General features: G+C 37.5%; 1 protein-coding gene across 1 annotated transcript in view; it reads left to right on the top strand.

The window, feature by feature from the left end:
* Akap6 (A kinase (PRKA) anchor protein 6) overlaps nucleotides 1–22006 on the top strand; it is a 465374-nt gene that overhangs the window by 179008 nt on the left and 264360 nt on the right. The window contains exon 4 of the mRNA XM_013033451.1: nucleotides 4611–6380. Coding sequence (XP_012888905.1) covers nucleotides 4611–6380 — 1770 coding nt within the window. The remainder of the gene's footprint in view (nucleotides 1–4610; nucleotides 6381–22006) is intronic.

Genomic DNA, 22006 nt, shown 5'->3' with positions numbered 1-22006 from the left:
AGGTAGAGCATCACTGGTAGAACAACAGGCTATCTACTCCATGATAAACAGGAAAGAGAGAAGGAAGGGGGGAAAGAACTGAGAGGGAGAGATAGAGGAAGAGGCCAGGAGAAAGATTTCCCTAAGGACACACTGTCAGTGACTAACTTGGTTTGTCTAGGACTCACCTACCAAAGTTAGCACAGCCTCACATTTCCACATAAGTTTGCTGGAAACATTTCATATTTAAACACAGTAGCAGGAGAGGTGAATTATCCTCATTTTATAGGTGCTGTCACTGCATCCAGATTAGAGGACTGAAGTGGAGAGAGGTAATGTCACATGAGTAGCAATAAATCTTAATAATTAACATTAACACAATAGCAAATGTTGATGGGAAATGATTATGTACCAGATAATGTAGTTAGCTAGCAATTTGCTTAAATGATATTTCCTTCTGTGGAGATACACTGATCCTTCACATGACTCATAACATAGCGCTTTGTGTATTTTCCCACTGGTACATATTACAGGGCAATATATAGCAAGACAAAGTATATATTCTTGATTTTGAACTGCATAAGGATTAACTACAGATGGTATTCATCTCTGTATTTCTCATAAAACTTTATTGTTTTTCTGTTTAGCTTCCTGATTAATTGAATTAAATTAAATATTTCAGTTAATCACTGCTCTGGTGTACAATAAGGAGATATTACTACTTTAGCTTGGAGAAGTTGGAATTAATCATAGAGATTAATTATGTGTTCCATAATCTCAGCCTGTAGAAAATGAAAATTCTTAAGAATCCTTATTTTGGTAAATAATGTTGAAAGATTTTTGTGTAATTTTTCTCCTTGTTGATCAGAAGTGAAACTTTGTTTTACATTTTTCTATCATACTTACTCTTCTCAGTCCACTGCTGTTTTCTGGAATGCATTCAGAATCATAGAATCCCAACATAGTAGAGATAGAATAAGTCTGAACAAGGACTCTGACAGTGTGGGAAATTTTTCTAAGAGGTCAATGAATTTATGTGTTAAGAATTAAAATGTAACAAATGGGGAGAGAGGAACATAGAAAATTTTTTAGTGTAGATGACTCATCTAGCACTGGACAGTAGTATTTCCTTAGATCATTTTAATAGAAAAATGTAAATTATAAGTGTTGTTTCATTTTTCTTTGTGCAAAGTTTTTTAAAAAAGATCTAAGAAGGCTTTTGAAACTAAACTTCTGTTAAGTATAGAGACAAAATTAGGCAAAATTTCTTGCTTCAAACTGGATAAAAAAATGAGGGTACTTCCTTGATGTCTGAGGCAAGAATGAAAGTAGCAATAAAGTGAGTTCATTACCATGAAATAAATTCCATAAAATGGAACTTTCATTGTAGATCTGTTTCATAGCATATTAAGTGGTGATGTATTTGAATAGAGACATTGCTAGACAGCTCTGACACAGCTATCTACAGTAATAAATGTGATACTCCTGGGATAAAGAAGGAAATAAAACCAATGTGCATTTAAGGTATCTGGGAAGATGGTCTAGAAGGAATCAATGGCACTAAAAGCATTAGTATTACTAAGTAATATTTTGAGTAATAATGAGACTTTTCATTCACTACAAGATACCGCAGAAGATTTTTCTCAAAATTGCCTCAGTATGATGCTGGAGATAGACTTTAGTGGTCTGCTGCTTGCCTACCATGCACCAGGCCCTGTTTTCAATCCCAATACTATAAAATGAAGACAAAACAAAAATAAAACACGCAAATCAAAAAACTGAAAATGACCTCTGACCGCATATGAGTGCTGAAGGGTAATAACGATTAAAAATAGGAAATGTATTGAAAATTAGCTAGTTGGTAATTTAAATAAACCTTATGGAATTGCCATCATTTATAGTATTATTTATCCATGATGAACAAAGTTAAACAATTAAAAATAGAAGCTGCTGTTATGTTGGGAATCTCATTCTTAGTCTCTTAAAAATAGCACAAACTGACTTTTGTTTGACTCACTCATTCCTTGGTGTTTTTCTTCTGACTATTTAAAGACCTAGTCCAGGTATGATTGTATGTGTGTGTGTGTGTGTATGTGTGTGTGCGTGCACACATGCGCATGCACACATGCATGTGTACAAGCATGTTGTGGATCAAACTCGGTCCCTTACACGTGCTTGGCTGGCATTCTATTGAGCTACATATCTAGCGTAAGACTATGTTGCTTATGCTTTCTGAGGTTCTTGTTTGTTTGTTTTTATGGTTTGCTTAATTTTGGGGAGATACTTTTTCCATTAAAACTAAATATAAATAAAAATATTCTTGTGTGACAATTACTCAGCTCTCTTACTATATAAGATAGTCAGATTGTCTCAGATCAGAAAGAGAGAGGGATCCATTTGGATCAGTGAGGGCTTTTAAGTGTGGTATAGTATCTTCTTTTCAAACTAGTAACTGGCTAAAGATCCCTGAGGTTTTCTAAAAAGCACTTTATTCTGCTCTTTGAGATGGTATTATCTAACATATATCTTCAACATATTCATCTACAGTTATTTATTGAGTTCCTATTATGTAAGATAGTGTCCCAGGGATTATGATGCCAAATGGGGACTAAGTATACTCCTCAGCCATTTCCTGTTTGCTCAAAGGTAGTTAGCTAACATTACAAATCGAAGGAAAGTATATGTAAGCTCAAAGTAGTATGTAATTGTTGGAACTTGGAGTTTGGGAGAGAGAGCCTTAGTCCAAGGTCTAACTTGGCTCTTGATCATAAGGCTACTAATTTTCCTTTTTGGCTCAGTTTCCTCATGGGTAAAATAGGACAATAATACAGATCTCAGAGGAAAGTTGTAAGGATTAAATTAAAAAGTAATAATAAGTTGGGTGCTAGTAGCTCATGCCTGTCATCCTGGTTACTCAGGATGATGAGATCTGAAGATCATGATATGAAGCCAGCCCAGGCAGAAAAGTCTATGAGACACTCATCACCAATAAACTACTCAGAAAAAGCCAGAAGTGGTGCTGTGGCTCAAGTGGTAGAGTGCTAGCCTTGAACACTAAGAAGCTTAGGGTCAGAGCCTAGGATCTGAGTTTAAGCCCCAGGACTAGCAAAAGAAATTTTAAGTAATAATAATCAATCACTCTCATTTGTGAATGAGGAAACTAAGGCTTAGAAAAAGTAAAGAAGGCTTTTTATTATTACTATAAGAGTTATCTGGATGTTCTGGAGAGATGTGAAATAAAAGCAGGAACAATATCTGAAGGGGAGTGAGCACTCCAGAAACAAAATGAATAGTGAACAATAAAACCCATGGAAGATCTTGGGAGAGTTGGGTGTCAGTGACTCACACCTGTAATCCTAGCTACCTGGGAGGCTGAGATATGGGATCACTATTCAAAACCTGTCTGAGAAGAAAAGTCTGTGAGACTCTTATATCCAACTAACCAGCAAAAAGCCAGACATGAAGGTGTGGCTCCAGTGGTAGAGAGCCACCCTTTAGTGAAAAACCAAGCAAGGGCTGAGGCTATGAGTTTAAACCCCAGTACTGGTACCAAAAGAGAAAAAGAAAAAGGAAAAAATCTGAGAGGAGCCAAACCTTAAATAATATGTTGAAAGAAACAGGGTATGTGGGTCTGGCTTCCCTTGGATCATTCTAAGCCCTTCTCCAGAAGACCAGAGGGCTAGGATTATAACTACTTCTCACTTTTCAGCTTTTTCTATTCATTCCTTAAGGTCCTAGATCAGACCAGCCTGTCCTCCACTTTTGTAAGCACAGTAGAATACCATAAACCAAATCACCTTGCTTATATTAGCAATGAGACAAAAATCTTAACCACAAAATTAAAGAACAGAAAGTTAAAATGCATACCTGCCATGCTATTTTAGTATGCAGGAGTTTTAAACAAGCCTAGTTCGAGCTATAAATAATAAGGGAAATGGACAGTTGGTCACTAACTATATCAGTGGGCTCAGACTGAGGGAAGAAACACATGTAGAGGAAGGAGATGGGATGAAGATAATTCTCCCACTCACAGGTGGGAGATTATCCCCAGGATAATCTGTGTGTTCCTTTGAAAGGTAGGCCAAAGGAAAACTGATCTTAAACTGCTCATTACATATTTGCAAAGTCAACAGTTCACTTTCCTGTGATTTGTGAATATAAATTTAATCTAATTGGGTTGACACAATTATTTTACTGTGAAATATTTTTGAAACTTCTACTGTGTACTAGCCACCTCATTAAATGCTAGAGTGATCGCCCAAACACACACAAAAGATTTCATTTTTACAGTGCTTTGTGCTCATAGATTTTTATTATTTAAGAATTTTTTTATTATTTAAGAATATATAGAATATGGTATATTTTCAAATAGAAAATTGAGAGAGGAATGTATATTTTGGACTATCCTTGGACATTTCTACTAAGGCTCTCTGACAGATTAAAGAAAAACCTTTAAATGCCACATGTACAACTATGTGGCAGTTAATTAATACACGTTTCTGCATATCAAACCAGAAGCCACCTTGACGGATGTCCTTCTGATAGAGGCCTATGTTGATATTTCATCTGAACCAGCAGTTTGTGGTAACTGATATTGCCTCTACTGAAACCAATGCTATTGTCTGTTTCAGGGCCGACTTGATTCTCTAACAGAAGTGGATGACTCGGGACAGTTAACTATCAAATGTTCTCAAAATTACTTGTCTCTGGATTGTGGTATTACTGCATTTGAACTATCTGACTACAGTCCAAGTGAGGATTTGCTGGGTGGCCTGAGCGACATGACTTCTAGCCAGGTCAAAACCAAACCCTTTGACTCTTGGAGATATAGTGAGATGGAGAAAGAGTTCCCTGAGCTTATCCGAAGCGTTGGGTTGCTCACCGTAGCTGCTGACTCCATCCCCCCTTCAAACTGCAGTGAAGCAGTCAGTGAGGAGCCATCTCAAGTGTCTCCTTCAGCAGAGGAAAAGGGTGCATGTGGGGAAAACGTCGCTTTTGCAGACAAAGAGCAATCAGACTTACCACCAGGGCCGTCATCTTCAGGGGACATTCTGGCAAATGCTGTTCATCACTCTTCTGACAATGCAAAGCAAGAATGTAGTTCCTCCCTGCATCTTGGTGCACAGAATCAACCGCCTCTTCCGGGTGAAAATATAACCCCTAAGCGATCCATCAGAGATTGCTTTAATTATAACGAGGATTCTCCCACACAGCCCACATTGCCCAAAAGAGGGCTTTTCCTTAAAGAAGAAACTTTTAAGAACATTCTGAAAGGCAATGGTGGCAAGAAGTGCATGGTTGATCTGAAGCCTGAGATGAGCAGGAGCACTCCCTCACTGGTGGACCCTCCTGACAGATCTAAGCTCTGTCTGGTGTTACAGTCTTCTTACCCCAACAGTCCATCTGCTGCCAGCCAGTCCTATGAGTGTTTGCACAAGGTGGGTATTGGCAATATTGAAAATATAGTTAGAAGTCACATTAAAGAAATATCTTCTAGCTTGGGAAGGCTTAATGACTGCCATAAAGAGAAACCTCGACTGAAGAAGCTACACAAGACCTCGCAAGAGGTGCCCGCACGCCAAACAACTGATCTAGGAGCTGGTTCAGGCAAACAGGATGAAAATATGAGATGCTCAGTGATGCCGAATGGAAAGGCTTCCAGTGCGCCTAAGGTCACAGACGGGCCAGAAATGGATTCTGCTTCCACATCCTCAGCTGAGCTGTGCACTCAGAGACATTGGGATGCCAAAGTGCCAGTGCAGTCAGAAACATCCAGTTCACCACCTTTCACTCAGAGTAGTGAATCCTCCGTTGGCTCAGACGATACCATGTCGCCAGTACCTCTTTCCAAACATGAAAGCAAAAATGGCTGTTCCACCTCCTCGCCAAGTCATGTTGCCAAGAATGGCCAGGTTGTGGAGGCCTGGTATGGTTCTGACGAATACCTAGCGCTGCCATCCTACCTTAAACAGACAGAAGTCTTAGCTTTGAAGCTGGAAAATCTAACAAAGCTTCTGCCTCAAAAACCGAGAGAGGAAATCATTCAGAATATTGATGACTGGGAACTCTCGGAAATGAATTCAGACTCTGAGATCTATCCAACACACCACATCAAGAAAAAACATACACGGCTAGGCAGAGTGTCCCCAAGCTCGTCCAGCGACATTGCTTCTTCTCTGGGAGAAAGCATTGAATCTGGGCCCCTCAGTGACATTCTTTCTGATGAAGAGTTGTTTATACCTCTCTCTGGCATGAAAAAATACATCGACGAGAAAGCAGAAAAAGCTTCACCCTCTGAGAAAAACGAAAGCCATTCTGTGGCAAAATCTGCTCTAATCCAGAAACTGATGCAAGATATTCAACACCAAGACAACTATGAAGCCATATGGAAAAAAATTGAGGTAAGACAGTCTTGACCCAAATGACTTTTTAGAAGTCATTCTGAAGAGGAGAGCAACGTCTCCCTTCTTCATTTGAGCAAATATGGTGTTATCATTTATATCCCTGATGAACTCTCCAAAGAAAGAAAGGAAAAAAGCACAATGATCACTGTATTGTGTGACATTGTGTGCATCATTAGAATCTACTCTTTTCAGTGCATTAGTTGCCTGGTACACAGTTCTGTCGCTGTTGCTGAAACTTAGGTTCTTGATGAATGGTGGACTTCTGTAATGCAAAATAAAACAGGACAGTGGCTATGCATGTAAAAGTGCCTGAGGATTATGTAAGTGGAATATTCTAGGTACCATCGGTGCTTCTTTATTTATTTGCTTTCAACCTTTCGGTAGCCTCTATATTGGTAATGCCTTCTTGTTGAAATAGCACAGATATTTCTGTTTTTAGTGGAATTCTTCATTTTTCTTTAGTCTTTCTCCTGAGACCTCTAGTTTATTACATGCTATTACCTATAGGCTCTGAGACATGCAATTCACACACTGAGTAAATACTTACTTTTGGAAATAAATGGAATCTTTGAGGCTAGACTTCACAAAATTCTAAGCCTGAACTCCATAATAAAATTTATGGATCTATCTTGTAACAGTCATCTGAAGTGAAAACAAGACTCATTCTGGTTATTGTAGTAATGGTCTTCTCTACATAACTTTATTGGAGATAGATCCAATTAATTTGATCGTCATCATTACTTTTTTAATGTTTAGTTCTTGTTAATGTTTATAAGTGACTAGAAATGGTTATGCCCATGATCATCTGTGTAGCACTTTACATGTATAAATTTTCCACCTGCTTTCTGAGTTTTCAAAGTGTAGGGCAGAAGGCAGGTCATACCTTCTTTACATGAATGGAAATAGAGATTCATTGAGCTTAAGTTGTTTTCCCGAGCTAAAATTATTGGATAGGTAGACAGACTGATACTTTTGCTTGTAAAGTTAGGATACGAACCTATGTCTTCTGACTCTTAGTTCACTTTTCTTGTAATGTGTCACATGGCTTCCCTAGAAGAGACTAGCTCCCTCCCTGGGAAACTATGACAGAGGGGAGAACACAGTGTTTAGGAGCCACCCAAATTTGGTTAAAAAGAAAAGAAAGTAAAATTTATACAATCTTATGCTGGTTTGGAGCTACTCCTCAGTTTTTTACATCATTGTTGGACACTGTTTTGGGACTAGCACTGATCTAGGAACTAAATATAATACATGTGAACAGAATCAACAGATGGCAGATAGTCCAAGTTGATAAAGAGGAAAAAATTAGCATAAATATATGATAATATAACATTAATCTGGGTGCTTGTAGCTCACGCCTGTATATCCTAGCTACTAGGGAGGCTGAGATCTGAGGATTGTGGTTCCAAGCTAGCCAGGCAACAAAGTCCCTGAGACTGTCTAATTAACCATGAAAAAGCGGGAAGTGGAGCTGTGGCTCAGCTAGAACCTGACTCTAAGTTATAGGACTGGCATGCATGCAAAGCACGTGCACGGGCACACACAGAATAATAACATTAATAATTGTGTATTAAGTGTTTATGTATCAAATCTACACAACTCTAATATGAGCTCCTTTGTTTGGGCAGTACTGGGTTTTGAACTCAGGGCCTCATGCTTGCTAACTTGGCACTCTACTACCTGAGTTATGAATACGTCTAACTCTGAACTCTATCTTATGGATGAAGAAGCTGAGGCTGAGAGACAGTCCATATTCTCTAAAATATGTATTATTGACTCAGTGTTCTCATGCCTCTCCATAAGGAAGTGATCAGTATTCACTACATGTAAATATCATGTTATAGAGAGATAATGTCATAGCTTGAATTTGCCTGGAAATTCTAATGATTTGGTAAACATTGGATGGGACTTTGTGGATATACAGGATTTAGACAGATAGAAGGAAGGTAGAACACAAGATAAAATGCAGACGTCATAATGACTATCTCCTGCAACTTCTGAATTGTAATTTAGCCTAGAATAACTAGTGCTTTTTGAATTCTTATTTTGCATTTGGCTCTGTGCTAAGTGGTCATGTTTTTTGTTTGATTTTGTTATGTTTTTACATATTTTATTCTACTTAAGTCCTAAGAGATAGGTTTTTTTTTCAGGTGAAGAAGCTAAGGCAAAACATAATAAAGAAACTTGCTCAAGTTGTCATAGCTAATAAATATAAAGTCAGGATTTGAACCCAGAACCAGCACATTACATCAGTAAGACATGGCTTCCAATAGCCTTTCTGAAAGGTAACACTACTTTAGGTGATGGCAGCTACCAGTTCCCAGTTAACTGAACTTGGATATCACACTCTAGTTTTGGCCTTCTTCTAGAGAATCTATTTTACTTGCAAACTGTCAAGAGTGGATAAGTGAGTTAATATCTTCTTTGTATCAGGCATCTTCTAGATACTTTATCTACAATAATTCAATTATAGAATTCTTATGGATATATAGGAAGGATTCTTACAACAATCCTTTTTGTTTTAAAATCTTAAATTCCAACTCTTGCCTAGTTACTATCACTCACTGCCTAGATTACTGGAGTTGACTCCGAACTGTTCTGTTTTCATTTTGATAACACTACAATCTGTTCCCAACATAGCAGCCAGAGTGATCATTTCAAAACATAAATCTGATCATGTCACTCCTTTGTTAAAAATCAGCTATTGCATTCAGGGTCTTTTGTGAAATCGTTTCCAGGTTTCCTCTCTAATCTTGTTTTCAACTGCTCTTCGTCATGCCCATTTTACTCCATTTCCACTGGCCTCTTTGTTGTTCCTGGAAAATTCTGGGCATGCTTCTGCCCTTTGGGCCTTTGTCAGTTTCTCTTCACCAGATGCCTGCATTTCTCTTGTGAGTCTTTGCTTAAAAATCACTTTCTCAGAGAAACCTACCCCAACCTGTCCATCTTTGTGAAGGTATAACCTGGCCTTTTCTTTTACACAGCTCTTAACTCATTCTGGTATGTCATATAATTTTCTTATACAGTGTGTTTTGGTCTATCTTCCTCTGCTACATTAGGAGTTTTATAAGAGAAGAAATATTTATCTGTTTAGTTTGCTAGTGAATCTCATGTACCTATAATATGAAATATATAAGTAGGCATTCAGTAAAGATTGTTGAACAAATGAGCAAATCACCATTTTTGAGTGGAGGAAATTGAGTTTAAATTGATGAAATCATTTTTCCTGAGCAGTACAGCTAGTAAATCACAGAGCCAGGCTTCAAGTCCCCCATCTGTTTTACACTTCCCACTAGGTAGACTGGACAGAAGAATTCTCCAAGAGAATGAAAATAAATAGGGAAAAGAATAAGAGCGGCATCTGAGATCTAAGTTGTAACCCAATTTTGAGGCAGGGACAAAGAAGGCACGTCTTTGGCAGAACTAGTTAGGGAGAGAGAAGATTCTTGAATGTTGAGTAGAAAGAGTTCTTCAGTGATATAGGCATTTTTTTTTTTTGCAAAAGGGAAATCATAAAGGGAGATAGGGGAAGGAACAACATTTTGATTTGTTTGTGAGAGTCAATGAGGTCTTTGGAGAAAAATTGACTTAATGGAGTAGTAGAGGTAGAAATTAGATTATGATTAAGAAGGAAGAAAAATCATTCCTCATAGTTCAAGGAGTTGCGTTTTCAAAGAAGCATAAGACAAAGAATGGAAGTTCAGAGCGAATCCCAATAAATGTTTATTTTTTTTTAAGTAATGTTTAGTGAGCAGCTAGATGACCAGAGAGTATATGAAACAAGAACAGAACCACATGGGAAAATTGTATTGTGATGTAGAACATGATAAAATATGTAATACATTCTTCTGATTCCTTCTCTACTAACTGGAGAGTGTACATTTGCTCCTCTTGTCCCACAAGCAGAAGGCAGCATATAGATGAAAATCCATGAACACGGAGTGTTATGAGATTGTCACAGAGTTCTCAGGAAACACCTGTGGTTGGTGACTAGTATCTTAGATGCCAAGCGGGTTCCTATCTGTCCCCACCCCACACATTTATCTCTTTCTTATAATGGTTTTGTTAATATAAAAGATTGTTTACTCTTTAATGTTTAGTATATTAATTTTTCAATAGAGTTTAAATTATTCTCATGATTTTAAAACACAGATATTAAAACTACTAGGAAATACCTGTCCATCCCTAGCCCTCATCTTACGTTCTCATCCAGCCATAGGTGATAATTGTTTTAATCTTATATCTTTGAAGAAGTCTTGACACATTGCATTTGCCTACAGATACAAATGCAAACATACTTTTAAAATCAGGATATAACTTGCAGCTTTTCTTTCTCCACAATTAAATCTTTTCTGTATCCTTTTCCTGACCTCTCTGTGAGGGGTGAGGGGGTTTTGCTCAACTTTGGGTGATTTGCTTCAAGACTTGTGGTGTGGATAAATTAACTGAGTATCTCAGTTCCCTGGGAGCTTCTCAAGGCATAAAATTAAAAAGAAAAAAAGTGAGTCAAGCCATTTAACCCATTTGTTTAAGAAATAGAATAAAAGCAATGAGGAGAAAGGAAGGAAGGATATAATCAGAAGCAGATGGACTCAAAAGCAGATGGAATGTACCAGAATGGTGAAATGGTGATATCTGGACATATAGGTGGAGGTAACAGAGGTTCCATAGCCTGTGGGCCAAATCTTGTAGGATGCATCATTTTAATGTACTATTTTATGGGAATTCATCCCTGCTCATTGTCAATGGATGCTTTTGCTTGACAATGACACACTTGAGAGTTATGAAAGGAATTAGGTGACCTGCAAAGACTAAAATGTTTCCTGTTTGGCAAAGTTACTGAAAGAGCAAAGTTATTAATCTCTACTCTTGGTCAAGGAAGAAGGAAGAGAAATGATTTCTGACAAGCATCTCTTACATGGCTAGATTCTGAAGCAGATTCTTACATTTAATTTGTATGACAGTTCTATGGAAAGTTTGTTATTGGTCTTATTTTACAGATGAAGAATGTGAGGCTTGAATGCAAGTGACTAGCCCAGAGCCACACAGCTGCTAATTGTAAGGACTGGGGCTCCAATCATACTAGAGGTTACTTTGTTTTATCCTTGAGATATATTCAAATGCCAGGGACGTTAGACAATAATCATTTGTGCTGATAAAATCTATTTATAAATGGGTTACAAACCATTAGTAGGTCAATAAATGAACAGAATGGCTTCTGCATGACCTGAGTAGAAATGAACTGGCAAGTAGCCACTTGTCCAAAGTGGGAAATTATTGATTCTGTGTTAATGGTAATGTGACTCCCAGGAGGACTGACAATATGCAGTGCCAGGTGTTCCCACCTCAATGAAGCACTTCCGAAGATCTGTCCTTTCAGATAAACTGCAAGATCTGCTTTTCATGTTATGAGCTTCCCATTAGCACTAAATTCCCCAAAGTGACTCCAATAGGTTTTAGAATCAGTGGTACCAACTGGTGCCAAGTGGTATTAACATAACTAGGGTTGTTTCTACCCTAAGCTATGAATATCTTCAAATGCCAGACTAAAGCATCTCCACTATAGTTCAGTGACTCAGTTGTTGTTGCATTTTGTTCCAAAGACATCTATAACTGAATTTAAAACACTTGGCTGCCAGCTGGGGATATCATTGCACATGAATTATTTTGAATCCAGTGCAGCAAATACTTGCTGAGTGCTTGCTTTTTTTTAAAAAAAAAAAAAACAACTAGGCTTTGTAAAATTGCAATCAAGTCTATTCCTGATTTCATGGTAGCAGCACAAAGGCAGCCACAATTACTCCTGCCTAGAGATGAAGGTGGGAAACTGTGGGGACAGGGTTGTGTGAATATAGAAGAGGTTTTATCTGGAATTAGCTTGACAATGATTCTTGCATTTCCTTCCGTTCCTTTCCTTCCTTCCTTCCTTCCTTCTTTCCTTCCTTCCTTCCTTCCCTCCCTCCCTTCCTTCCTTCCTTCCTTCCCTCCTTCCTTCCTTCCCTTCCCTCCCTCTCTCCTTCTCTCCTTCTTGCCTTTCCTCCCTCCCTCCCTCCCTCCTTCCTTCCTTCCTTCCTTTCTATCCTGGGGCTTGAACTGAAGGCCTATCCAGATTTTTGCTCAAGCTTGGAGCTCTACCACTTAAGCCTAAGCTCCACTTACAGCTTTTGGAGATAAGAATCTCATGGACTTTCCTGTCTGGGCTGGCTTTGAACCACAATCCTCAGATTTCAGCCTCTTGAGTAGATATATTTATGCACATGAGCCACTGGCTCCTGGCTGTCTGTACAATTTTAAACAGACCAAATAAAACCTATCAGCAGAATAGATTTGTTCTTCATTTCACTAATTTGCAGTTTTCGGTGGGAAACTACTTAAAAATGTAGGCAAAGAGAGCTGAAAGTTAAAGTCAATCTGGTCATGATATGCTAGATATACCTCCATCAATACGCACAGTGATTCTTAACTGTGGATGCACATTATAATCTAATCGTTAGAGAACTTTAAAAACAATCCTAACCTATGCTTTACCCCAGAGCAATTAAATCAGAATCTCTGGGGTTCAGTGTTTGAAATCTCAACAGCAAATGAACTGTAAAGTAAGTGGAGGTTAGGAGATAGTCCTCTAGGGATTTTGAAGGCTGTTGCTATTGTAACAGCCTTGGTGTGGGGTAAAAGGGTCTGAAGTGTGGTTTTAGAAACACATTGAAGAAAGAGACAAAGGTGGGAGATGTTATTAAGGACAAATGAAAAGTTCTGTAACTCTTTTAAAATGAGAGTGGAGTAAGAAGTAAGAATTGGGATTCCAAGCTGAAATTGGGACTAGGAGAGGTAAGGAATTTAAAAAATGGTTCCAAATGCTCAGTAGATGAATAGGAGAAATATAAACCTTATTTGCAAGCACCATGGCCCAAATCCAAATTGAGAATTTTAAACCAACCTAACATTTTAAAGAGACAAGCCTAAATGTTATTTTTAAGAATAATAAAAAATCTTTTGTACATTACTTGTAGTAATGCTAGGCAGGGAAAGCAGCGGTGAGTACACATTGCTGATAGATTTGTGAGCATGGCAAGGTCATTGTTCAAGGTTGTCTGAGAACCACAGGGGTCCAAAGCAAATTCCTTGTTGGTTAACATTCTGTGTGTTTCAGCTCTGGATCAGTTTGCTTTCTGTAATCCTGGGTCTGGAAGGCTTTATCGGTAGTGATTTAGCGCCATCGTGAGGCTCTATGCAGTCACTGCATATGATGTTCTCCAGTATATAGAGATCTTCCTTTTCGTTTGCAATCTTAAACATCAAGATGAAAACATCAAGTTGTGTGCTATTTTATTGATATGGAAGGGCTAGGACCTAGAAACATTTCGATGTATTAAGACAAGGATAATATCTAACTGCATTTGACTGCAAGTATGATTACAAAAATCAGATCAGGAACTCAATTGTGTATTTTTAAAATTCAACTAAAATAATTCTTAGGACATTGGTGATTTTTTTTAAAATCCTAAACTTAAATTGCCAGTGGGATGCTTTTGAAAGATTGCAATTAATATATTTATTGGCCACTTGCAACGTGTCAGCTAAGGGGTAAAGGGTTTCATTCATTTTAGAACTTCATTGCTTATAATTCTGAAAAAAACCATAAAGGTTCTCTTTGATACAGAGATGCTATGCTCCCATTTTATCAAGAGAGACATAAAAAGTAGCCAAAGACTTGAAGATGGAAATTTTAGTGTTAATTCATAACTCCACTTATTAATTATGAAAACTTGAATAGGACAGCAAAAGTTTATAGGCATTAAGCCTGGCAGTCTTTACAATGAAATATTAATTGTATTTGTCATGCAGTTGTATTAAATTACAAATAGTAAAGTCTATATATATTCTAAAGGTCCTATAGATATTATTCTTATCTTACTATGACTTTTCTTATGCTTAAGAGTTAGCATTAATTATGTTGGAAAGAGCTAGAATAAGAACCTTAATTCTTCTTCTATATATCACAGTGACCTTGGAAACTTAGTCTCTCTAGTGTCACTTTAAGAACAATAAGCATCAATAAAGGATTGAATTGACTTAAACATACTTCTTAGTTCTGAAATTTTACGTGAAACTAACTATGAGAACTAACAAAGAGAAAGTTCTTGGTAACATGTTCATTGGAATGCCACTTCAGTGTGGCTGGCTTTATGTTCAAAGGGATTCTGGGTGACTTCCCCTTAAAAGATCCTACTGGCAAAAATACTCTTAGTAGCATAATATGACAAGAACTAGACATCCTAAAGGAATTTGGGGCCTGGCTGGAGTTTATAAAATACCAATAATCCAGGCTAAATGGTGACACTAAACAAGTGAGCAATCTAGTAAGAATTATATATGGATTAGTCTGAATTTATGGCAAGCAGGGTCAGCTAAATGAATTTGCCAGCTAAATGAAGCAGATTGGAAACACTTATCTGGACGGATTGGCCATTGTGATGTCTTAAAATGTATCCATCAACACGGATGCTTGTTCTGTGTTCAGACTAATCATTCCAAAAGTATGGCTTCTGCCTCAAAGCCACTCTCATTGTCAGACCATGGTCTCAGGTCACGGATCTTCCTATTTAAGGATTGTTTTGATGTGGATCATGTACTTCTGGTAAGCTAAGCCTCATGTATTTTCCATTCTTCAGTTTGATGAGGATCTGAGCTTTACTTCTTAACAGGCTGGTGACTTTACCATTGGCCTTCATGCTTTAGGGACAAAGGTAGTTGCTAGTATTTTTTTTAATGCTTCGAGAAAAGCAAATTGTTGAGGTGTTTATAATGCTTTATTAGATTATTTAGATTATTATTCATTATTTTAGATTATTACTTGTTTGAGAAAAGTGTGTGTATGTATGCATGAGTGTTGAAAAAGAGAGAGGGAGATTAGAAGGGAGGGGTGAGAAATAAATTAGCAGCCATCTAGCACTCTCCCTTTTCTTCTTATTTGATCAAAAAGAGATGAAAATTTTAATTAAAAATTTTGCTTTTGATTTTGTAATAGAGAAGATTATTTGTATTTCCAAAATAAGGTTTTATATGGGCCATTTGCCTTATCCTGTCCTCTTAAATTTTATATTGTTTGGTGCATGCCCTTGTATTTAAGAAAATCAAGATCTTCACAGTGGAATGGAGTTAACCTTCTATGATGAACCCTTCTATTGGGGGAAAAGTGGCTGGAAAGAACTTTAACAATGAAATATCAAAACCACAAATACCCAGGAAAGCTGTGGAGTGGATTATTGGGCAAAGGAAAGATTATCATTAGTAGAAAGAGATTTCTGAGCAATGTTGATTAATAGTTGAGAGAGCTCCTTTATTACCAAGTGCTTGTGAAGCATGATGGCTAGAGTGTACATTGTGGAGTCATACTGTCTAAACCAGGGGCCAGCGTTCCATTTGTGCAACATTTCTCGTGTATTACTTTGAGGAAGTAATTTGACTTCTCAGTGCTCCAGTTTCATCTGCTGCAAAATGTATTTTTAAAAGTATATCTTTCATAGAGGATGATGATAATTAAATGTGTTAAGATGTATGAAAAGTTCCGAATACTACATAAATTGACATAATCACTCAATTAGTGTTAGCTCTTGTGGCAGTAGTGGTTACTAGTGCTTGGCAAAGGAGAGGACAGGTCTCAGCAGCTCCAGTAGAGGTAAGTCTGGCCTTTGGGAATCTAATGCCACCACCTCCTACCATTTGCCACCTTGGTCATTGTGAAGTCAGCTTCTCCCTACATTGGTTAAAGCTATACCTTCTACTTCTTGGCACCTATGAAGGCCACCAAGTTTCTTCTACTTGCTTCCTTGTCAGATTCAGGGCTTCTTGCCTTATGGGATGAATCTTGTATTAGAGGTAATTATCTTCCATTTGGTAATTCTAGTTAATGCGTTTCTCTGACATCTTAGGAAGTTTACATGGAGAAAGCTATGGTATGAATGAATGTCTAGGCAAATACAAACAGCATTCTAGTTTATGATATGGTCATATACCAACCATATAAATACAATATAGTTTTTTATTTATAAATGTATTTATAGATTTACTATATTTATAATTATATGTTTATAAATAACAATTTCCAGAATAATTTTTAACCAGAGGAAGTGCGATTATAATAATTTATGCGATTAAAAGAGAAAGGCCCCCAATAGGTTTAGAACTGTTCTTCAAAACTCTGATAAAGATGGAAAGATTAAGAAAATGTATAATAAATGCTGAAGATGATTTGTTGGAGAGGAGTGAGTTAGCTGGATCTTGAAGTATTGATATACAAGCACATATGAACATATTGGGACGTTGTGGGAAACACTGAAGGTGAGTTCTCTGTCTAAACAAAAGAGAGAAAGTGAGGGCTGGGAAGGTGGCTCAGTGGTAGAGTGCTTTCCTTGCACGCATGAGACCTGGGTTCGATTCCTCAGCACCACATAAGCAGAAAAAGCCAGAAGTGGTGCTGTGGTTCAAGTGGTAGAGTGCTAGCCTTGAGCTGAAGAGCTGAGGGACAGCGCCCAGGCCCAGAGTTCAGGCCCCATGACCGACAAAAAACAGAGAGAGAGAGAGAGAGTAAAACATACAAATATAGACAAAGAGAGAAGGCAAGCAACACAAATATATGCCCTGAAAGAGGCACTGTATGCAAACCCCACAGATGTCAATAGCCAGAAGTGCATGAAACACACATATCCCAATGCCCTCATTTTATAGCTAATACCAATCTCCCCCATTCTTGGTTATACCTCTTCCAAATTTGTCATAAAGGGGCTACAAGTATTTTTTCCCCTCAACACTAAAAATATTCCTACTGTACCACAGCTGCTGGCGCTTTATCTTTGCAATCTTGGGAGCCTTAAAAAGAGTTTCCTTCTTTGAATTTGGGTTAAGATGAAAAGCTTCAAAGTTGACTGTGGAGGCACAGCTAAAACCACTGAAACAGACAAGAAAATGAGGACAAGAGTGAAGAAACGTGAACACATTGTACTTTGGGGCCTCAAAATGCAATAGAAACAGTGAGGCTGCACTTACCATGCTATTCTTCGGTTAGCTCTTCCTTGTCCTTGGTTACTGCACATTGCTTACTCTGATTAAATCTTGCTCCAGAGTTCCAAGCCCATACAACCTACTGCTTTCTTAGATATCTCAACTGAGCGGGTTCAGAAACTGAATTTATGATATTTAGTATCATGCTTATTACCTTCCTACAGTTTCTCATAAAATTTTTTACTCCATTTCCAGGGAATGGTACTTCTAAGCAAAATAAAAAGTTGACAGTCATCTGAGATTCTCATGTCTTTCTCATCCATGACATTAATTGTTTTTGTCCATTCTACCGTTTGGTTCTCTTTACAAACATGCATCTCCATGTTCATGTCTCTAAAGTTGTTGTATGTTAGTCTGATCAACTATTTCACAGAGAACCTTAGCAACATTTCTGTTGTCTTCTTTGCTCTCACCTTCCAATTGGCAATCTATTCTTCACACAGCAGCCCCAGTGCGTCCCTAAGGTGTCAATCAAATCCTCTTAACTCCATGCTTCAAAACCTCAGTGACTACTATTGACCTGAGGATGAGATACAAACTCTGGAGTATGTTATATGTGGCTTGAGCACTGGCTAGACTCTCAAGTCTCATTTCTCATTGTTTCTGTATTTTCCTGCAGAGCATTAACTGTGCTCAGCTACATAGGGTTCACAGAGCAAGCTATTCTCTCTTGAATTTTATTTGCCAGCAATATTCTTTTCTATCCCTCTCAGTGGACTCTATTTTTTTCAAATCACTTAGATTTATCTGCCAATGACCAACTTAGTTGTGATGTCCTCTAAGAAGTCCCCTTTGATGGCTTAAGACCAAGTTAAATACCTTTCTAATGGCTCCTGAGCCCTTGGAACGATGCCCTATCTGTGTTGGAGGTTGTCAGAGTGCAGAGGAGACACTCTTAGGAGTCCTAGAGAACCTTTCAATCGGCCCACAAAGTTAAAGCTATGAATGCTGAAACATTCCTTTTTACTCTCATTCTGCATACAGTGGAGTTTTCTAGAGGCTACATAGCATATGATGGTGATGCAATAGATTCAATGTAGAAATAGAAATAAGAATCCAGCTATATTAAGCCCGATATTCACAGATTTACATACAGTTAAATGCCTCTCTCTTCACAATTTTTAAAAACATGCTTATTTTTATAACAGTGTATTGCTGATGTTACCATGTAATACATTATTGTCATTTAAAACTTAATATATTTTTTAAAGTTTTTAAAATAAGTTTTATTGTGAAAATACTGTACAGAGGGGTTACAATTACATGAGCAAGGTAATGAGTACATTTCTTATCAAGGGTTGTTGCCTCCTCCTTTGTTTTTCCTCTACTATCCCTTCCCTCCCATCTCCACAACTACCCCCCCACACACCTAAATTGTAAAGTTCGTTTTCGACATAGTGTCTTGTACATCTCATTGTTGCAATGGATCAACCTGAATCCCTTATTTAAACATTTTGGTTTTTTTCCCTTCCCTTCCCCAAATTACACCAACACCAAATATAGTGAAAACAGGGGTTTATACTGTGGGGGAGGGACATACAAAGCAATAAAAAATCATATGGTACCTTATTAATATGTTAGAAACAATAGCAAGAAAGTAAAAAACACTTGTGTCCCTATCTTGGAGTTCACTTTGCTTAACTTCATCTTATCTGGTCATATGTACATAGCTTTTGACCTTTTCTACTTGTCCCAGACATATACTAGATATTGCAAATAAGGGAAACCATGGGACCTATGTTTCTTTGGGCCTGGCTTACTTCACTTAATAGAATTTTTCACAAGTCATTCCATTTCCTAACAAATGGGGCGATGTCATTCTTTCTGATGGAGGCATAAAATTCCATTATACACCACAGTGTACACCACATTTTCTTGATCCTTAAGTGAGTATTGGTAGATATTACTTACAGGAAAGAAAAGTTTTGAGGAAAGGTGATGTTTTGCTCTCCACCTTCCAGGGTCCACCTCAGGGGGATTTCTAGTGTAGATCATTGCCTATTAGAAATTATTTGTGGAAAATGAAATTAAAATTTAAAATTACCTCATGTAGAAGGCTGAGGGGACATGAAAGAATGTCTGATTTTCTTATGGACTATAAAGGTTAAAAAATTAGTAGGCTCAAAAATAAGATTCTTTAGGATCCTCAGTAACTCTTATTCATATAAAAGAATCTTGAGTCTAAAAGTTTGGGAACCACTCAGTTGCATGATCACACATATCACACTTTATTTAAAATATCTAGTTCAGTTTGAGCTGTTTAAGAAAAAAAATGTTATTTATGTACAAGTCCAAGGGCCCATATCCAATTTCTAATTATAGGAGAGTTTCAATAGTTTAAAAAATATGTACATACTGGTAGAGTTTAAGTAAAAAGGACACTTAAATACTTACTTCAGTTAGTCTAAGGCTATACAATCTAGAGTATATACAAGTGTATATCTAGAGTATATACAAACCATACTCTTAAGTTTTACATTATTTTCTTAAATTCCAGTACTATTTTTCCTCCTTGAACAGAAATCTTTCCAAAGGACAAGATTAAATGAACAATTATAGTTTGATACTTGAGGATGCAACAGTTAAATTGTTGTAGCTCAGCTACGTACTGGTTATGTATTATCAGTCAAACGTGTAACCTTTCTAAACCTGATTTTCCTTATTTGTTTACAAGTGAGGGGTAGGCTTTGAAGTAAGTGGATTTAAAGGGCCCTTTGATGACTGATTCTGTACTTCTAATCTCTATGGGAATTCGTCTTATTTCCCCTTTTCTATTTTCCTAGGCGATGTATTTAAATAACGCTGTCTCCTAGTTTCTTATCTCCAATGATACTGCTGTACCCTTCACTGATTTTGCTGTCCTGAAGTTCTGTGATAGGAAGATGTCTGTTTTATTTTATTTGTTCATTCAGCATGATGATTTCTGCACATGGAATTTCTTTGTTTTTCTAAATAAAATAATTTTGTTATTACTAAATGAATGGTCCCTCGAGAAAATGTCGAATATTTGGATAAACATCTCAACAGTCACACGCAATCCTTTGAATAAGCTTAGTATTCTATGAACACTCATATCTAGCCATGTGCATTGCCGCTCCAGATATTTGATTTGCAAGGAGGTCTTACTAATCAGGAAAGTATTTAGAGCTAATCTAAACACAGGATTATCACAACATTTTCAGCTCTGCACTTCAGTGTCAAGGAGTCAGCCCTTTTCATGAAAACTTTATGAGTGTATCTGGAAACCTTACTTAGTGATTGATTAGCTCCAACAAAGTGGGGGAGACTGCTGTGGGGGGAAAAGAGAACAGAGGGGAAGAGAGGAAAGGGAAAAGAAAGGAGGGGAAAACAAGAGAAGGGAAGAGATAGACTAACAAAGGCTAGGATTCTCACAAGGCTTGGGCAATAAAAATGAACAGGAGAGGATATTATTGTCTTGTGTTTTCTCTCTCTGGACCTCATGAAAATAAGTCTGGAGTTTGGTGTAGTGATGCAAAGCTCAGAGGCTTGATTAATAAATATGGCACCATGTTATGACTTTATGTAAATTCCATGATTTCTCTATATCTTAGTCTCTTCTACACAATGGAGAATGATTTCATAACCTCATAAGCTATTAAAAGAATAATTAGTAGATAGAACTGAAACATTATTTGTATTTGTGATTTGGATATGAAAAGCCTGCATTTAAATAATTAAACCACCATAATCCCAAATTTGAATGAATATCCCTGGATGTTAAGGACTTAGACACAAATAAAAGTGATCTGTTGCGCTTACCCAGGTTCTTTGGTAGGTGTGGGTATACATGAGGCACACTCAACAAGGTCAGCAAAGCTTTGGGGCAGTTAGACTCCCAAGGAGTCTCTCTAGCTTTATGCCTGTCAGCTGCTACATATTCGAGCTGATTGATCAGTTTCCTTCCTGTAAAATGGATAGGGTCAGTCCCTTGAACCATAGGGCAGTTGTGAGGCTTAAATAAGTACTTAGCAAAAATCAAATTCTATCAATTACATTATCCAATAATAGTTTATTCTGATTTATTCTCAATTCAGAGCTACTTCAGGTTATAGTACACAAACTTACTTTACTGACTTCCTACTACATTCTATACCAGGGGGAAAATATGGTCTGTGAACTGTTTGTTACTCATCTACAAATATGACAAACATCTGGGGTCCCAGTGTTAATCAGCATTATCACCAAACACAGGTGGCATTATTTCTGAGCAGCATTTTTCTTATATATTTTTCTTTTCCCTCTTCTTTCTTCCTCATTCACTTCCTTCCTTCCTTCCTTCCTTCCTTCCTTCCTTTCTTCCTTCCTCTCTCCCTCCCTTCTTTCCTCTCTCCCTCCCTCCTTCCTTTCTTCCTTCCTTTCTTCCTCCTCCTCCTCCCCCTTCCTCCTTCTCTCTCTTTCTCTTTCTTTCTTTCTTTCCTTCTTTCTTTCTTTCTCTCTCTTTCCTTCCTTCCTTCTTTCTTTCTTCCTCTCTTTCTCTCTCTCTCTTTCTCTCTCTCTCTTTCTTTCTTTCTCTCTCTTTCCTTTCTTTCTTTCTCTCTCTC

This window comes from Dipodomys ordii, unplaced genomic scaffold, assembly GCF_000151885.1.
Source record: "Dipodomys ordii isolate 6190 unplaced genomic scaffold, Dord_2.0 Scaffold168, whole genome shotgun sequence".
Taxonomy (NCBI): Eukaryota; Metazoa; Chordata; class Mammalia; order Rodentia; family Heteromyidae; genus Dipodomys; species Dipodomys ordii.
This window is presented reverse-complemented; position numbering and strand designations above follow the sequence as displayed.